Source organism: Nomascus leucogenys, chromosome 15, assembly GCF_006542625.1.
Source record: "Nomascus leucogenys isolate Asia chromosome 15, Asia_NLE_v1, whole genome shotgun sequence".
NCBI lineage: Eukaryota > Metazoa > Chordata > Mammalia > Primates > Hylobatidae > Nomascus > Nomascus leucogenys.
Window position 1 is genome coordinate 103,713,565 of NC_044395.1, and position 18,177 is coordinate 103,731,741.

The following is an 18,177-nucleotide window of genomic DNA, read 5'->3' on the forward strand; positions in this document are numbered from 1 at the left end:
CAGGCCCAGCCTTTCTGACAAGAGCTAGACTTTAGGCTCCTTGAGAATATTCAGTTTTGTATGTTTGAATATCCTCTCACCATATTCAGCATAAAATACCATTCTTTTTTTTTTTTTTTTTTTTTTTTTTGAGACGGAGTCTCGCTCTGTCGCCCAGCCTGGACTGCAGTGGCGTGATCTCCACTCACTGCAAGCGCCGCCTCCCAGGTTCACGCCATTCTCCTGCCTCAGCTTCTGGAGTAGCTGGGACTACAGGCGCCCGCCACCACGCCCGGCTAATTTTTTCTACTTTTAGTAGAGACGGGGTTTCACCGTGTTAGCCAGGATGGTCTCGATCTCCTGACCTTGTGATCTGCCCGCCTCGGCCTCCCAAAGTGCTGGGATTACAGGCGTGGGCCACCGTGCCTGGCCATAAAATACCATTCTTTTTTTTTTTTTGAGATGGAGTCTCGCTCTGTCGCCCAGGCTGGAGTGCAGTGGCGCGATCTTGGCTCACTGCAAGCTCCGCCTCCCAGGTTCACGCCATTCTCCTGCCTCAGCCTCTGAGTAGCTGGGACTACAGGCGCCCGCCATCCACGCCGGCTAATTTTTTGTATTTTTAGTAGAGACGGGGTTTCACCATGGTCTCGATCTCCTGACCTCATGATCCGCCCGCCTCGGCCTCCCAAAGTGCTGGGATTACAAGCGTGAGCTACCGCGCCCAGCCCCCCATTCTTAATGATTATCCTTGGCAAGACAGGTGTGAAAGGATTGCTGTTGTATTACAATCATGGTGCAAAAATACCAGTCAACAGTAAGGGTGTACAAATACCCCTTCAAATTAATTATGGCTGCCTGTGAAAGGAGGTTCCCTACGTGTCCTTTGATTCCGACATTCGTGGGAAGTGACACTGTGAATGAATTCAAGAGTGAAGATGGGGCTGTTCATGTCATTGAAAGGCGCTGCAAGCTGGATGTAGATGCACCAAGACTGCTGAAGAAGATTGCAGGAGTTGATTACGTTTATTTTGTCCAGAAGAACTCACTGAATTGTCAGGAACGTACTTTGCACATTGAGGCTCATAATGAAACATTTTCCAATTGCTATACCGTTCACCCTGAAAATGAAGATTGGACCTGTTTTGAACAGTCTGCAAGTTTAGATATTAAATCTTTCTTTGGTTTTGAAAGTACCGTGGAAAAAATTGCAATGAAACAATATACCAGCAACATTAAAAAAAGGAAAGGAAATCATTGAATACTACCTTTGCCATTTAGAAGAAGGCATAACCTTTGTGCCCCGCTGGACTCCGCCTTCCATCACGCCCTCTTCAGAGACATCTTCATCATCCTGCAAGAAACAAGCAGCGTCCATGGCCGTTGTCATCCCAGGTGCTGTCCTCAAGGAGGGGCTGAGTGGCGATGCCCTCAGCAGCCCCAGCGCACCTGAGCCCGTGGTGAGCACCCCTGATAACAAACTAGATGCTGACTACATCAAGAGATACCTGGGCGATTTGACTCCACTGCAGGAGAGCTGTCTCATTAGACTTCACCGGTGGCTCCAGAAGACCCACAAGGGCGAAATTCCAAAAGATGAACATATTCTTCAGTTCCTACGTGCACAGGATTTTAAAATTGACAAAACCAGAGAGATCATTTGTCAATCTTTGACGTGGAGGAAGCAGCACCAGGTAGACTACATTCTTGCTACCTGGACCGCTCCACAGGTCCTTCAGGATTACTACACGGGAGGCTGGCATCATCACGACAAAGATGGGCGGCCCTCTGTGTGCTCAGGCTGGGGCAGATGGACACCAACGGCTTGGTGAGAGCTCTCGGGGAGGAAGCCCTGCCGAGATACGTTCTCTCCATAAATGAAGAAGAGCTAAGGCAATGTGAAGAGAATACAAAAGTCTTTGTTCGGCCTATCAGCTCATGGACCTGCCTGGTGGACTTGGAAGGGGTGAACATGCGTCACTTGTGGAGACTTGATGTCAAAGCTCTGCAGTGAATCATCGAGGTGGTGAAGGCCAATTACCCTAAGAGACTGAGCCGACTTCTCATCCTGCGGGCACCCAGGGTATTTCCGTGCTCTGGACGCTGGTTAGTCCATTTATTGATGACAACACCAGAAGGAAATTCCTCATTTATGCAGGAAATGACTACCAGGGTCCTGGAGGCCTGATGGATTACATTGACAGATTATTTCAGATTTCCTGAGTGGAGAGTGCAAGTGCAAAGTGCCAGAGGGTGGACTGGTCCCCAGATCTCTGTATTGGACCATGGAGGAGCTGGAGAACGAAGACCTCAAGCTCTGGACTGAGACCATCTACCACTCTGCAAGCATCTTCAAAGGAGCCCCACACAAGATTCTCATTCAGATTGTGGATGCCTCTTCAGTCATCACTTGGAATTTCGACGTGTACAAAGGGGACATTGTCTTTAACATCTATCACTCCAAGAGGTCGCCACAGCCACCCAAAAAGGACTCCCTGGGGGCCCCACCTCTCCAGGTAGGAACAATGTGCAGCTCGTAGACAAAGTCTGGAAGTGGGGCCGTGACTACAGCATGGTGGAATCGCCTCTGATCTGCAAAGAAGGAGAAGGCATGCAGGGCTCCCATGTGACCACGTGGCCGGGCCTCTCCATCCTGCAGTGGAAATTCCACAGCATGCCTGCGTGCGCCGTCAGCAGCCTGCCCCAGGTGGATGATGTGCTCGCGTCCCTGCAGATCTCTCGCACAACTGTAAAGTGATGTACTATGCCAAGGTGATAGGCTCCGAGGATTTCAGAGGTTCCATGACGAGCCTGGAGTCCAGCCACAGTGGCTTCTCCCAGTTGAGCCTGCGACCACCTTCTCCAGCCAGTCCCACTCCAGCTCCATGATTTCCAGCTAGTGCCACACCACCTGCACCTAGTGTGCAGAGGGGATGGCCGCCCCTCCTCAGATAGCCAGCTCCATCCACCCTCCCGCCGAGCAGCGACATTGTACAGACTCCTCTCACCTCTAGATAGCAAATAGCTCTCCCGATGGTAAACATAGTCATTTCATCCCAAAACCATCTTGGCAGGTAGTTTTAACTCTGATCCTACCTTAACTCAGTAGCCATAGATTTTGTATATGTTGTGCACAAAATCAAACCAGAGCACAAGGGCTCTCTTGAAATAAAAGTAGTTTCTATACCAATTAAAAGATCGACGTGGTCTCAGAAAAAAAAAAAAAGGAAACCAGTACTTGTTGAGTTTTGGTATAATATCAAAGAAGAATACCTACAGTTATTTGAAAAGGCTGTAAACTACATACCTATGTGAAGCCAATTTCCTTCATATACTTCAATAAAAACAACCTATTTTAACAGATTGAATGCAGAAACAAATATGAGAATCAGCTCTCTTCTATTAAGTTAGATATTAAAAAGATTTGCAAAACAGTGTCACCCTTCTCATCAATTATTCAGTTATTTGTGTTGGAAATTATAGTTATTTTTCATTAAAATGTTGATGTTAGCATGTAATGGATTTGTCATTGCATTTTTTTATTTTAATTTAATTTTTTTTTTTTTTTTGAGACGGAGTCTCGCTCTGTTACCCAGGCTGGAGTGCAGTGGCACAATCTCAGCTCACTGCAGCCTCCGCCTCCCTGGTTCAAGTGATGCTTCTGCCTCAGCCTCCCAAGTAGCTGGGACTACAGGTGCATGCCACCACGCCCAGCTGATTTTTGTATTTTTAGTAGAGTCAGGGTTTCACCATATTGGCCAGGCTGGTCTTGAACTCCTGACCTCGTGATCCACCCGTCTCGGCTTCCCAAAGTACTGGGATTACAGGTGTGAGCCATGTTGCCCGGCCTGTCATTGCATTTTAAATGAATTAACCAGTAGTTGAAAATTTTTTCAGTTTTAATTTTAAATATGATAAAAACTGATGGCTGTAACCCATATAAACAAAAGTTCTTTGGGCTCCTCAATAATTTCTCATGTAAAGTTTGAGAACCACTGTTCTAAAGGAAGCTTTGTAAAGTACTCGAGATTTCTGGGAGAAAAGAATTCTAGCAAGAACCAATATAAGCTATGTTGTTTGTAGCTCCCAAGTACAATCTAAGGTCAGGGGTCACAGCTTCCTGTAATATACATGGCAAGACAGTTCCAAATATGAATTACATCAGTGAACCCAGTGCCCAGGAGGCAGGGCCATGGAACCTGTTTAAGTCTTCTGTAGTTGATGGCTCATACGCCTGTCAAGAGCATGTCATGATTCTCATTCTTTAGAAAAAAATGTTTTTACTCTTCAGGTTATGTTTTTTGGAAGTTAGCCACTCTGGAAATGTTAAAGATCATTTTTAAAAAGCAATTCTCCCAACCAGGATAAAATAGGAATAGAACGAACAGAGGGCCACCCAGCAGGAAAGTTGTTTCACTCTTCAGGCTTCAGTCTGGGTCTGCTGACTACCTAGTGACATATTGGCTTTGCTGCTCCACTTACCACCTTAATGACTTACCAAGGTCACTGCCCTGAAGATACTGATGTTTGCTTCTTTGCAAATGCCATGTATTTAACATGGAAAAGATGAGATGGTTAGATAGATTCTGGTCCTCATGATATTGCTGTACCAAATTTAGTACTTTTATAAAATTGCAGAGGTCAACTTGCTTCAAAATAGAAATGATGGGAGGGAATTAAACTACTTTTCTTGCCTTCTGTTTATTGCATTCCAAGTGGTTTGCTTATTTCATGCCCTGGTTATAACCTGGCTGATTTTGCCCTTTCTTTCTGTTTTTCCATGCGGCTGTCATTTTGTGTGTTATGCGACCGTCTCTGCCCTTTTCTTGGTCTGTGGATCGCAGTGGCATCCCGTGCTGCGCACACTAAAGAACCGCATTGAAGAGAACACTGGCCACACCTTCAACTCCTTACTCTGCAATCTTTACCGCAATGAGAAGGACAGCGTGGACTGGCACAGTGATGATGAGCCCTCACTAGGAAGGTGCCCCATTATTGCTTCACTCAGTTTTGGTGCCACACGCACATTTGAGATGAGAAAGAAGCCACCACCAGTGAGTATTCTCTTTTTCTTATGCTCTTCCTGCCTCTTATTAGTCTGTGAAAAAAGTAGAACTCCTAAAAGCTTCTACTTTCAGATTTTGAGCATGGGAATACACATTTTGTTGATGAAACATTTTCAAGTGACTACTTCCCCATGGTTAACTTTTGACTTCCAAAGTGCTCCTTCATTCATTTACATGTCCAACAAGAATTGGCTGCCTTATGCTAGGTGTTGGGGGCTCATTTCATTTATGATAAACTCCCTGTCCTCCTGGAGATACAGTCTAGTTGGGGTAGATAAATATTGCCAATTACTCAAATAATTGCAATTGTGATCAATGCTGTGAAGGAAAGCCTTAGAAGGATGACTCAAGCTAGTGGGAGGCTAAGGAAGAGGAAGGAGGCTAAGGAAGACGTCCCTGAAGAAGCCTTTATTTTAAGTGTTCTTCATGGTAATATGGCTACTTTTCTGTAACGGAGCATTACACATATCTTTGTTCCTTCTTAGCCTTCTCCTGAAATACAGGTGAATCTGTAACTCTTTCAGAGAGAGGAAACTCAAGCCAGATTATCAGAGATGGTGATCTGTCCACATTCAGGTAGAAAAACAGTGACCAAAAAATTAATAACGATATAATAACTTCAGTTTCCACCCCAGCGCTTACCTTGATTATGTGACATTTGAGGAATACTAGAGTTAATTATTTTTTAAGAAATCAAAAGTGTAGCCCCTTACGACTAAGATAGTAACGCCAAGAAAAGGGCAAATTATTTTATTTTCAGTGTTTGTGCCTCTACCAGCATTCCTGATCATTCAGCTGATAATATTAAACCAGACCCAGTCAGTGGGGAAGGCCAACCAACAGGCTGTTTTTCTGTTTGCTTGCTTTTTAGAGACGGAGTCTCAACTCTGTCGCCCAGGCTGGAGTGCAAGTGGCACGATCTCGGCTCACTGTAACCTCTGCCTCCCCAGTTCAAGCGATTCTCTTGCGTTAGCCTCCCGAGTAGCTGGGATTACAGGCGCGTGCCAGGACTCCCGGCTAATTTTTGTATTTTTAGTAGAGATGGGGTTTTGCCATGTTGGCCAGGCTGTTCTCAAACTCCTGACCTCAGGTGATTCGCCCACCTCGGCCTCCCAAAGTGCTGGGATTACAGGCATGAGCCACTGCACCTGGCCCAGGCTGATTTTTAAATAGACCTAAGCCAGACCACATCATTATTCGTTCTCGTGTCAGTTCTTCGTCAGATATACTTCCATAAGAACACAGTTAACAGACTGAGTGTTTTCCTGGTGTGTATTGGGTTTCCATGCATGGTATTTTTAAAGCATATTGTGTAATTTTGCATACATGCCATTAAGCACCTTTTGTTGGTATAATTTCCATTGATTAGGTTTTCTTTGGTTGTGTTTACATAAAACGTTTGATCATTGTGAGGGGATTGGTAGTTGCCAGTGTTTTTTTGAGTGAACTTACTCCCTAAGCCTTCAGTTACATTAAAGCAGCCTTCTCATATACCAAGGAATACAACTTGAGAATCAGACAAACCAACTTTTGCTATATTCGTTTTAGATATGATTATACTTCTGTACACAGCTTCCACTCAGTTAAATACCAAGTTTACATGTGTGAAAAATTCATCCTGCCCTTAGTAAGACTCCTGTTACATAAATAGTAGAGAAACACTGTATCAGTCTCATTATTTAAGTTCAGACCCTCTTCTCAAGCCAGATGTATGGAACCTCAGCTTGTTGCCAGGAGTGGTCCTGGGACCAGGGGCTGTAGCAGTGAATGAGTAAGATGAAATCGTCTTTCTCCTCCTGGAGCTCATCTAGCATATGCTAGCGCTGCGCCTTCCTCCTAGAGTTATCCTTCTGGCCTCCTGATTGGCAAATAAGCTATAGTATATATAGCCTTTGGTATAATAATGGTTTTTAGTTCTTCACACTTACTTTCTTTGTTGCTCAGTATTTAAGTGTTCAGTTACTGTTTCTTTACATACATATATTCACCACCACCATGCCCCTTTTTAAAAATTTGGGCCTATTTATAGATTTGAAGCTTAAGAATTCCCTAAGTATGCTTTTTGGATAAATCATTTTACTGTACAAGCAATTTCCAAATATTATGCATTCACAATATTCTGGTGCCCAGAAATACCCCATTTCTTCTCCCCTCCAGAGAGCTGAATTTCTTCATTTTCTCATATAAAGATATGACATATGGTGATCAAGAGCTATTTCTTGGTAGCACACATCGGTGATAGGGTAACATGTAGATGGAGGGCATAGCTACTACATACGTTGTTTCTGTGGGCAACCATTTGGAACAGCACCTTATCCTGCCGTGCCCCATGCTGTAGCTTTCTCTTCTCCTCAGCCTTCTTGGAGCCTGTTTTGATGAACATGAATGATAATACAGGCCAAGAAATACTCAGAAGTGGTAAAGTCCACATAATTGTCTGCCAGTGGCAAGGGAATCTGCACTATGACTATGGTAGCTGATTTGATTAAAATACTGATCCAATAAGTAAGAAAATTTGCCTGAGATTTTAACAAAGTTGGCTGAGGGAAGGGATTTGGGAAGAAATACAAACATGTTGGTACTTCAGGTTGTTGACTGTAGTAAGTTTTGGCTTCTGGCCTAGTCTTAACTATGATTGAATTTCATGCAATTTTTGTATATCATCTCAATTCTGGCTTTTGTGTAAGATTGGGAAATTGAATATTAATATACTTGAAATTATAATCACACATGAGTAAAAAGTGACCTTTTTTCCCCAGAACCTGTAAGGTCCATTTTTGTGTAAACAGGATACAAGTTTAAACTTTTGAAGATTCCTTCAGATCTCACTAACAGATTTCCAGAAACCTGGGGCTCTACAAATGTAGCTAAGCTCGAAGTGCAGAACCCTTTCTTTGAGTTGATGGCCTTGAAAATATACCTTAGAGTGCATCATCTTTATCTTATAAATAATCCTTTTTTCCAAAGGATTGAAAGGAAGTGATTATTGCAAATTTTTGTCTACTTTTCTTTATAAACTCAGGTGATGAGAACATGACTCATGATTCATACAGCCCAAGGTAAAGCATACTTTAAAAAGTACAAATTAGGTTAATCTTCTGTGTGGGATTTGTAGGAGTCTGACTTCCTGTAACTCTTAGAGACCTATCTCGTTGTACTACTACAGATTGTAATTTTCGTGTCTGTCACCGAGATGTTCAGGGTTTATTAGAGGTTGTGAGAGGGAATCTTTCAAACTCCTATTAGCTTTGACCCATCGGAGGAGAAGTTAATGGCTATTTGACTTGAGTCACAGTTTCGCATCTCAGGCGGACATGGAAGAGTCATGAGATTTCCTGCACTTTGTTCAAATGTGCAGTTTTGAGACAGAAAATCATTTGTTTTGGGCCACTTTCAAAGGGAAATAGTCTTGATTTTTTAAAAATTCAAATTCCTCCACCCTTGCAGCAGCTGTTTATTTTGTAGTCTGGCACCTTGAGCAGATCTCCGTTAACTGCTGATCTACTGAAAGCTGCCCCAGTTCCACACCCTGTATTCCTAACAGTTTCTCCCTGTGCTGAGACGGTAAGGAGATCTTTGTTTCATAAGCACCAGTGCCCTCTGATTCATGCATCAGCTCAGTCAGCTTCATGTAGACATCATCCCTCAGATTAAACATTTCACTCCTCCAAGGTGCCGGTTTTTTGTTTTTGTTTTTTTTTTTTTTTCACTGTCCTGTAGTCCAAGTCTGCCAACTGCTGCTCATTCATTTTGATTTTAGAGTAAATTACCCTTTCCTTTAATGATATTACTGTCATTCCTCAGGGGCATAGTAGACTTGTTTAAGCTCGCTTTTACATTCATTCCGATTCCTTTTTTTGTTTAGTTCAAATCAAAGACTAAGTGAAAGGCACCTTATCTGTATTCTGGCTGGTGTCAGGCTATATTGTCTGAAGACTGTCATAAAGCTTATCAAATATACTTCAGTGGACCTTTTTTATTCCATCAGGCTGGCTTTATTAAAGGTTTTCTATACTTCTTGTCCCAAACCCAGTTGTACTTTTCAAACTACATTGTGTTCCTGTTTGCAAAGATTAGTCTGGTTCTTTTCCCAGCTAGTTTTAATTCTATACTGAAAAAAAACAAGCTGGAAAAGGAACTACAAAAGCCATTTGGCAGGCTGCTATTTCTCTGTCGGTTACCATGGAAACAGTGATGGCTGGGGGGTGTTATTAGATAATAGCAGGAAGTTTGTGATGCACTGGAGGTTTAGATGCCAAAAGCCTTGTTTTTCTAGCAAATTACCTCTGGATAAACTGTATCCTTCATCAGCTGAATTCTGCAAATGGTAGGGGCTCCTATTCACCTCAGGGTGACTGAGCTGCAGCAAGTTGAGCCCTCCAACCACTCCTGTCTTTAGCCCTTGTGAAGAATGTGAATCTTGTCTGTATTGCCAGGAGAGATGATTGTAAAACCAAGTCTAGCGGTAGAGTATATGAGAGCACCCAATGAATTGGAGGTCCTAGTGCTTCCTTTGCTCATTGGTTGTGGGTTTTTTGTACACTGCTGGGAAGAGTGGAGTATAAAAAGGTCAGTCAAGTCATAAATACTGATATTTTTTATAAGACTTTAGAAAAGAAGATATTGGAATGCAAAATAATATGATACTAAATAGTGTAAATTTAGAAGTTAGATAAGCTAGTATTATGCAGGATTTCATAGAGTGGAAACAACCCACACCTTAGCCAGCAGCCCCGCTGGTGCTATTCCAGTCATCTATCCTTCCTATTAATCCATCTGGTGATTATAGCACCTACTCTAAGAGATTACAAAAAATATTTGAGGCTGGGCAAGGTGGCTTTCACCTGCAATCCCAGCACTTTGGGAGGCCGAGATGGGAGGATCCCTTGAGCTCAGGAGTTTGAGACCAGCCTGGGAGACCCCATCTCTATTTTTTTAAAGTAAATAAAATAAACACAAGTAAATAATAAGTAATAAAAAGAAATACTTGAAATAAATTGTTGATAGCCATGATCATTTAAAAACACTTTCTAATGAAATTTTAAAAATTGGGTTGTATTTCCTGTTTCTATCCCTGATGTTGGCAAAAAGCACTCAACTGTCTCATTTGTACTTATTCCTTTTTTGTAAATGGGAATGATAATTGGTAGCTACTTCATGGAAGTAATCAACAAGTTTTCCCATGAAAGTTGCTGTAGTAATCAGTGAATTTTTAAGCCTTTGTAAATGGTAGATGCTATGGTGACTTTTCGGATATGGAAACTGAAAAAGGAAATAGCAGTGAAACTAAACTCCAAGGTACCCTTGGTCCGTGAAATGGCATTCATTGAAAGAGCATAGGGAAGCCTCAGGGAGGGTAAGGCAGCCTGTGGATCATAAATGGTGATTGGGTTTTTGAGTTCCCATCTCTAGGACCATTTAATGGTTTGGAGAGTGTGAGGGTGAGTAGATAAGAGACTGTGTGTGTGTGTGTGTGTGTGTGTGTGTGCTTAAGCAGATGAAGATTGGTAGTCCTGATAAGACCTGAATTATCTTCAGGCTTGAGATCCCTTAGGAGTTGGAGTCCTCATATGTGTCCTTGGGGCTTTGTCTCAAGCTAGAATCCATGCCCTGACTCCCACTGGGAATAATTGATTTTTGCAACAAGCCTCCCAGTTTTCTATTACTAGTGACAGCACTTTTAGTTTTAGTAGGACAAACTTGTGTTTCCTTGTGAAACTAAGTGATTCATTGTTGTTTCTGTGCGTACCATGATTTGGCTTGCAAACCTGACTTTTTTAAACCTTGCCCCAGTGGTAGAGGCTTTTCTCCCCTTGCCATACTCTTAAGGACTATTCCTAAGCCATCTGGTGATTTTTTTCATCTTTCACGAGTCACATTTTCATGGAGGATGGCTGCCTCAGAGGCAGAGAAGAGCAAAGTGTGTTTCAGGAAGGGAAAGGAGGCCCTGCCCTGGAGCAGAGTGAGCCAGCTTGAGGAGTGTCACAGGTGGTGAGACTGGGAGAGTGGGCAGGCACCAGGGCATGCGGAGACTCATGAGTCTCAGACAGGTGGTGAGACTGGGAGAGTGGGCAGGCACCAGGGCACGCAGAGACTCATGAGTCTCAGGAAGGAGCAGATTTTGTTTTATGTCCATCAGGGAGCCAGTGAGGTGTATTAAGCAGAAGAGTGACATGGTCTGATTGGCAATTTTAAAAGGTCACTATTGCTACTGCATGGAGCCTGGACTAGAAAGAAACAAGGAGGCCAATTAGGACATTGTTAGATTTTGTATATACCTTGGGACCAAGGTAGAGAAGGAGAAAAAGGGATGATTCAATGGCATGAGCTCAGAGCAACAGGGATTTTTATTCTCTGCTGCAGAATAATGATTTGAAAGTATTATTGAGGAGTAAGGAGAATGCTCCGTCACCTGGCTCTGTGAGCCACTGGATGGAGAGCCATGATCACCTTCCACGTGAGAGGGTTTCAGGGAATTTGCAGTCTTCCAGACATAGCCAGATTTCCATTAGGATGAGGAAGCAGAGAGAACCTTCAGAGCTCATTGAGATTGAAGATATAGGTGAGTTTGCTCATCTTTGAATGGGAATTCCAGAGGACACAGTGGAAGGTGCAGGAGGGAAAGAGTTCCAGGGGATTGTGTCTGATCAGATTATGTCCAGGAACAGTTTGGGAATGAGTGTTCTGGTATTAACAGATGGCTGAAGAGGCTTGCACTTCTGCTAGTGACTGGGCTCAGCTGGAGGTGAGGTATGGCGGAATGTGTTCTCATGTGCTTTCAGAGGATGAAGGGCATTTGTTTCTGGTGCTAGCACCTGAGATAGAAGCTCTTTCAAGATAGCAGTTCTTTTAAGTTGCATTTTTTGGAAATATTATATTGCCAAGAATGGAATCTTCATCACATGATCTTTTCTGATTTCACATGCACATTCAGTGTAGCTGGAACAGCTACAACTGTGAGTGTAAAACCAGATTTGTTTTTGCTCAAATTCGCTAACTTCTTACCCCCACCCTATCCCTAGTATTATTGCAGCAATAACTCTGAACAGTAAACCCTGTCAGCAGGGATTTCATTCAATTTCATTGACATTTCAATGTGTGCAGTCCAGAAGGAAAGGTAGTCTGCCTGGTAGTTTGTGCTGTCGATGCCTGCTGAGAGAGCCTGTGCCACAGCCAACAATTGCCCAGGCCTCCCAAACGCTCTTAAGTTAGTGAGACATTGGTGAGGTCCCATGTCATTGAGCTTTTAATATCAGTGAGTGTGCCTGGTATAGGATGATTGATTGCACCAGTCCTTTCTGCTCACCTTTCTCATTTACCTCGCCAGAACCTTCCAAGCCAAATAAATGCCAAAAATCAGGAAAGAGTTTTAGAAAAACTCAAAAAATCTGTATGTGCCAGGTAAACTGTTTTGAACCAATAACCTCAGTGACTTAAAATCTGTGTTTTTCTAGCTGGCTTCTTACTTTAGCAGATCTTATTTCAGAAACAGCTTCTGTTTTTAAAGTAATGTATTTCAGATCGATGCTAGGATGTCATCAGTTAAAGTGTGGTTTGAGTCAGCAGAATAACTCTGCAAAGATGACTTTGTGGGGTCCCAGCTTTATTCTCTCTCCATCATTTCTGTAATTAATATGTTGTGTTTATGTCAGATTTTAAAAATATTTTACCACTATGAGCAAAAGGACCAGCTATGTTCTTGTATCAGCACTAGAGGAGCAACTTTGCAGCCCAACTCTAGCTGCAAGCTTAGATGATCCATGAAACAGTGTAGACCTCAGCTGGGTTCTCAAGGGCAAGGCAATACCACAGTTTGGGAAAACAAGCTGAAAAGAAATGATAAGGAAAAAAAGAGGACATTACTGGCATAGCCATAAGTTGGGCAATAGGGCAAATAAATGTACATTTGATCCTCAGCAGGTAAGTAGCTGTAACACAGCCTAGCATTTAGTTTTCAAATATCATTTCAGTCTGCAAAAAATGCCGTGACTATCCTTATCAAGCACCTCCACCCTCTGTCTGATCCTTTGACCAGCGGGCTAGAGAAATCTCTTTTATCTGTTACCATCATGAAAAAACGCTCTGCTTGACCCTGCAGGTATCCTGACATCTTGGGCTTTTTCTTGTTTTTGAAGCACAGATTCAGGAATGAGTTGTCTGCATCTGAAGTCTCCCCTTTCTCAAAGCTTAACTCATTCTTGACACACCTGCTCTTTAGCTCCGTCCCACCACTCTGCTGAAATTATCCTCATACCATTGACCTCAAATCAAGTCCACCAGCCTGTCCTCAGTCATCATCTCTCTTCCTTGTAATATTGGTCACCAGGATGCATCACCTCTGTGTGTGAAACATGCCCATCTATTAGCTGTGTTTTCTTCCTCTGAAATACTGTCTTGTTTTAGAATTCCCAAACTTTTCTCATTGCTATTTTCTGCCTCCTTTAAGGCCTTTTCTTTTACATTCAGCCCCTTAAATATAGAGGTTCAAGATTATCTTTGATTCTGTTATCGTTCTCTACATTATTTTTTAGGAGATTATGAACTGGCAGTAGATTGTAAATACCATATGGGCAAGGTCCCTTTCTGTCTTATTTATCATTACATTCCTAGCATTTAGTTCTACATATGTTGATTGAATAAGCAAATAAATAGGATCTCATTAGTTGTTACAGCTTTAACCATTCCTTCTTTGGTGGGATGACTTCTGAATCTCCTGTCTCCAGCTTTGACTTTCATCTGAAGTTCCAGTCATCACTTTCCACATGTTCACGAGACATTTCCACTTAACAGCACATGTGACTTCCACCCTGTAATGATAAAATCAGATTCGTATTGTTCTTTCAGAAAAACTCCACACTTGCTGGTAAGTTCATTTATGTTCATGTTAACCTAACCATTCTCTTGGTCAGGTTAACACCGTAAGTTATTTTCAGCTCTTCCTTGTTCCCTTATTTCTCATATATTATCAAGTCCCAAGTCATCTGAATTCTTTCTTGAACTACATAAAGAACGCATCTCTCTTACAGCAACCGTCTTTATCCCAGGCACTTTTTAACCCATGCCTACAGTACCAGAATGACTTTTTTTTTTCACCCTGATGTCCTTAATTAGAATCTTTGCTCCCTCTCTTCTGTCCATTACCCAGATGTCAGGTATTATTTCCAGGAACAGTTCTTTCCTGCCTCTCTCTCACTGTCTTCTCTCATTCTCCCCTCTCCAAATATTAATTAAACCCCTACTGTGTGTCAGGTATTATACTATGCTCAGCTCTGGGGATATAGCAGTGAACATGACAAACATAGTCCCTACCCCTATGGGGGTTACAGGTGCTAGACTATCATCCAATGAACAGAGAGAAATAGTTACAACTCACGGTTAGAGCTCTGAATTTTTATTTTAGAAGATCACTCCGGCTGCCGTGCGAAGAATAATTTGGGAAGAGGCAAGAGTAGGAGACTAAAAGAGTAGGTGGTTGTAGTCATCGCAGTGGGAGACTGCTGGCTTGGACTAAGGTGGCATTAGGGATGAAGAGAAGTTAATGGGTTTGAGATATATTTCTGAGGATGAATCAACAGAACTTGCCAGTAATATGTTAGATGTGGGGGTAAGGATCCAGACTCCCAGGTGTCTGACTTGAGCAGTGGTGAGTGGAGTTGCTGTTTACTCAGGTAGAAGAGAAGCTGGGATTTCTGCATTTGATTTTGTCCTTGCTGGAGGAGTTCCTTCTTCGACATGCAAAATCTGAGATGCCTGAGGCTTCCAAATGTTAAGTAGGCAATCGACTGTATAAGTCTGGAGTTCAGACAACAGGCCTGGCTGGAGATGTCATTTGGGAATTTTGGAATAACGACAATAGTAAAATGCTAATAATAAATAACAAGTGTATAGTGTTGACTGTGCCTGGCTCCGTTCTAACTTCTTTATATTGAATTCTCCGATAATTTTATATAGTTGATGCCATTATTATTTCCATTGTACAAATGAGGTGGCTGAGACTCAGTGTTAAATCACTTGCCCAAGATGGCTTAGACAACTATTTGTTGAATGTGGAATCGAATTAAAACTAATAATATAGACCATATGTAAAACTGTGGAATTGTACATTATCGTTCAGAGAAAGAGAATAAAAAAGGGAGCGGCCAGGTGCCGTGGCTCATGCCTATAATCCCAGCACTTTGGGAGGCCGAAGTGGGCAGATCACAAGGTCGGGAGTTCAAGACCAGCCTGACCAACATGGTGAAACCCCGTCTCTACTAAAAATACAAAAAATTAGCCAGGTGTGGTGGTACACGCCTGTAATCCCAGCTACTCAGGAGGCTGAGGCAGGAGAATCGCTTGAACCTGGGAGGTGGAGGTTGCAGCAAGCCGAGATCGCACCACTGCACTCCAGCCTGGACAACAGAGAGAGACTCCTTCTCAAAACAAACAAACAAAAAACAAGAAGGGAGCATAGAGCCTCAAAGGTTGAGCTCACTGCTCTCATCACTTTGTTTTCCACCTGAAAAATCTTAATTTGCTTCTGTTGGAACAAAGGATAAAATAGAAACTCCTTAGCCAGATTGTCAAATCCATACATGATCTTAGCCCAGAGAGATCCATGGACTCTCACTGTTCCTGTATGGTTGCTCCATTCTACTAAGTTATCTCTTTGCTCTCCCCGGGGCTTGCTCTCCAACTTCTTAACTTAAAAGGGCCCCCTGTAGCATGAAGGCTTTCCTGATGCCTCCAGTGCAGAAATTAATAATAGTTACTGTGTGCCAGGTGCTTCCTGTGAACCTGGAAAACGAGAAACAGGTAGCTGGCTTCTACCTTGTCCTTTCTGCTCATTTGTGTTTTGTTTTTATAAATATCTTCTTAGTACAAAGATGGAGGTTTTTCTGTTTTGCCCTTCTAAGGAATCAGAGATGATGTGGAAAACCAACTGCCTCACTGTTATCTGAGATCCGTAATTTGGAAGCATATTTTGCTTTGAATGACTTTTTCTGATTGAGTTGGGGGTGAGATGAAGAATGTGATAATTTTTTTAAATTATGGCATTTATTTTTTAAAATCTTAATATATTAAACAATACAGTTTCAGATACAAAAAAAAATTACTGCAATAAAACAGTTGAGGTGTATTTCCATTGTGCTTCCCTTCCTTATCGGGAAAGCACATTGTCCACTGAGAGACAGGACGGATGGCCTCTCCCAGCTCTACACAAAGCACAAGCCCGCTGGCTGGGCCTCGGTTAACACATGGAACCGGCTGTGTTTTCTAAAATGTTGTGGCAACACTCATAAGCCAACCATGGTTCAAATCACATATTTACATATTGGTCAATTCTTTATGATACACATAAATGAGATACAGTAAATAATTTCCAGTTGTTAAAAAAACAAGTACAGGAGACAAACTTGGTCTTTGTACACAAATATACTTCATGTGTACAGACAGCTTCATTCAGGTCTCATGTTTTTTTAATTTTTGGTTTAGGTTAGGGTATATGTGCAGGTTTGTTATATAGGTAACTTGTCTGTCACGAGGGTTTGGTATACAGATTATTTCATCACCCAGATAATAAGCATAGTACCCACAGGTAGTTTTTCCGTCCTCACCCCCCTCCCATCCTCCACCCTCAATTATTCAGGTATAATTTTAATTTGAAAGACCTAGACCTAGATATACTATTATTTAAGTGATAATGGCCTCTAAGATTTATTCAGATTACTATAAAATAATAAACAAATCTGCTTTAATTTAAAACTCTGCCCATTGCTTGAAACCTTGGAGGAGCCTATGCTACAATCAGTTGCTAACTAAAAGCAATGGTACATGTATTTGATATTTCCCCACAGTTTCTGCCTCTAGATTTAATTCAGTAAAGGAAGATGATATTTGAAGATGAAGTAGCACCTGTGTCCTGAGCGTCTCTCAGGCACTACTGCATGGAATGGCAAAGGGGAGGCAAGAAGCACATCAGAAGACAACGATCTTAGACGCTTACAAGTCAGCTAAGGTGACTGACAAGGGAATCAAAGAAGGCAGTCCTGTCATGGACCCATCAGCAGCATAGCTGGGCACCCCTGGAGCCGAATCTGGCCCTCAGACTTGTTTAAATTGCCCAATGTTTTTAAAGACACTGAATTAATTACCAAAGTTTATAACTCAGGAAATTTCACATAAAAATCCCACTTGTCAGCTTCCCTGGAAAACCCAGAAGAGGGGGCAGCACTGGGGGAACAGCGATCTGAAACGGCTCATTGGCAGAGCAGCCACCACCTTTCTGCAGGCCCCTGGTTCTGCATGGTTCCCACTCCTCCCTGTGCTGCACCCAGCCCACACCTCTCACTTATGCTACTTGCTGGTGTTTCTGACCCCTACAGTATAGTCAGGATGCCATATAATCAGGACAGGAAATACTAGGATTTCAGAAGGAATAGAGCTTACTTTGGAGAGCAGAGTATAGTGGAAAGAGTAGGGCTTTAGAGCCGGGCAGATCTACATTCAAATGCTAGCCTGCCCTCCTGCTAGCTTTTGCCTTAGAGAAGTATTTTCCCTCCAGCTCCCCTTGCTTATGATAAAATGGATAATATCACCTTCCTTGCCTCCCTTACGAGGTTGTACTGAGGATTAGCAATAACGGATATAGAGTGCCTGATGTGCCTGGTACCTGAGCACACGCCATGGTGGATCTTGTGGAAGAAGTCTAGCAGGATACTTTGGTTTAAGTACCTGGAAACTGTTATAAAAAGAAGCATGGAAAAAAAAGAATAACCCAACCACCACCAAAAAACAAACTCCATGTATATTAAAGAGTTAAATCTAAAAAATGTAAACTCTTAAAAAAAAACTAAAAGGAAATGCAGTTGTATATTTAACTTTCCTCAGGATGGGAAAAGACTTTCTAAGCATAAAAATCATGAAGACGAGCCAAAGAAAGGTCAGTAGAGTTGACTCTAAAATTTTTGAGCTATTCCGTGTTAAATACCGTAAGTACAGTTAAAACGCAAATAGCAAATGAGAAAAGCATTTGCAAAAAGTATGACAAACAAATGTCTTAATATCTGTGGTTGTAGATCAGTAAGAAAACAGTGTTAACACCCCCATAGAACAATGGACAAAGGACATGAACAGAGAGTGTTCACAGCAGAAG

At 42.3% G+C, this 18,177-nt stretch overlaps 1 protein-coding gene and 1 pseudogene across 5 annotated transcripts in view; both read left to right on the forward strand.

Annotated features, from left to right (window-relative positions):
- The window catches only part of ALKBH3 (alkB homolog 3, alpha-ketoglutaratedependent dioxygenase), a 59,098-nt gene that overhangs the window by 15,781 nt on the left and 25,140 nt on the right, over nt 1-18,177 (forward strand). For all 5 annotated transcript variants that reach the window (XM_030828869.1, XM_030828866.1, XM_030828870.1 and 2 more), the window contains exon 8: nt 4,821-5,030. In XM_030828869.1, the coding sequence (XP_030684729.1) occupies nt 4,821-5,030 (210 nt within the window). The remainder of the gene's footprint in view (nt 1-4,820; nt 5,031-18,177) is intronic.
- Nucleotides 733-2,959, forward strand: LOC105739598 (annotated as a pseudogene).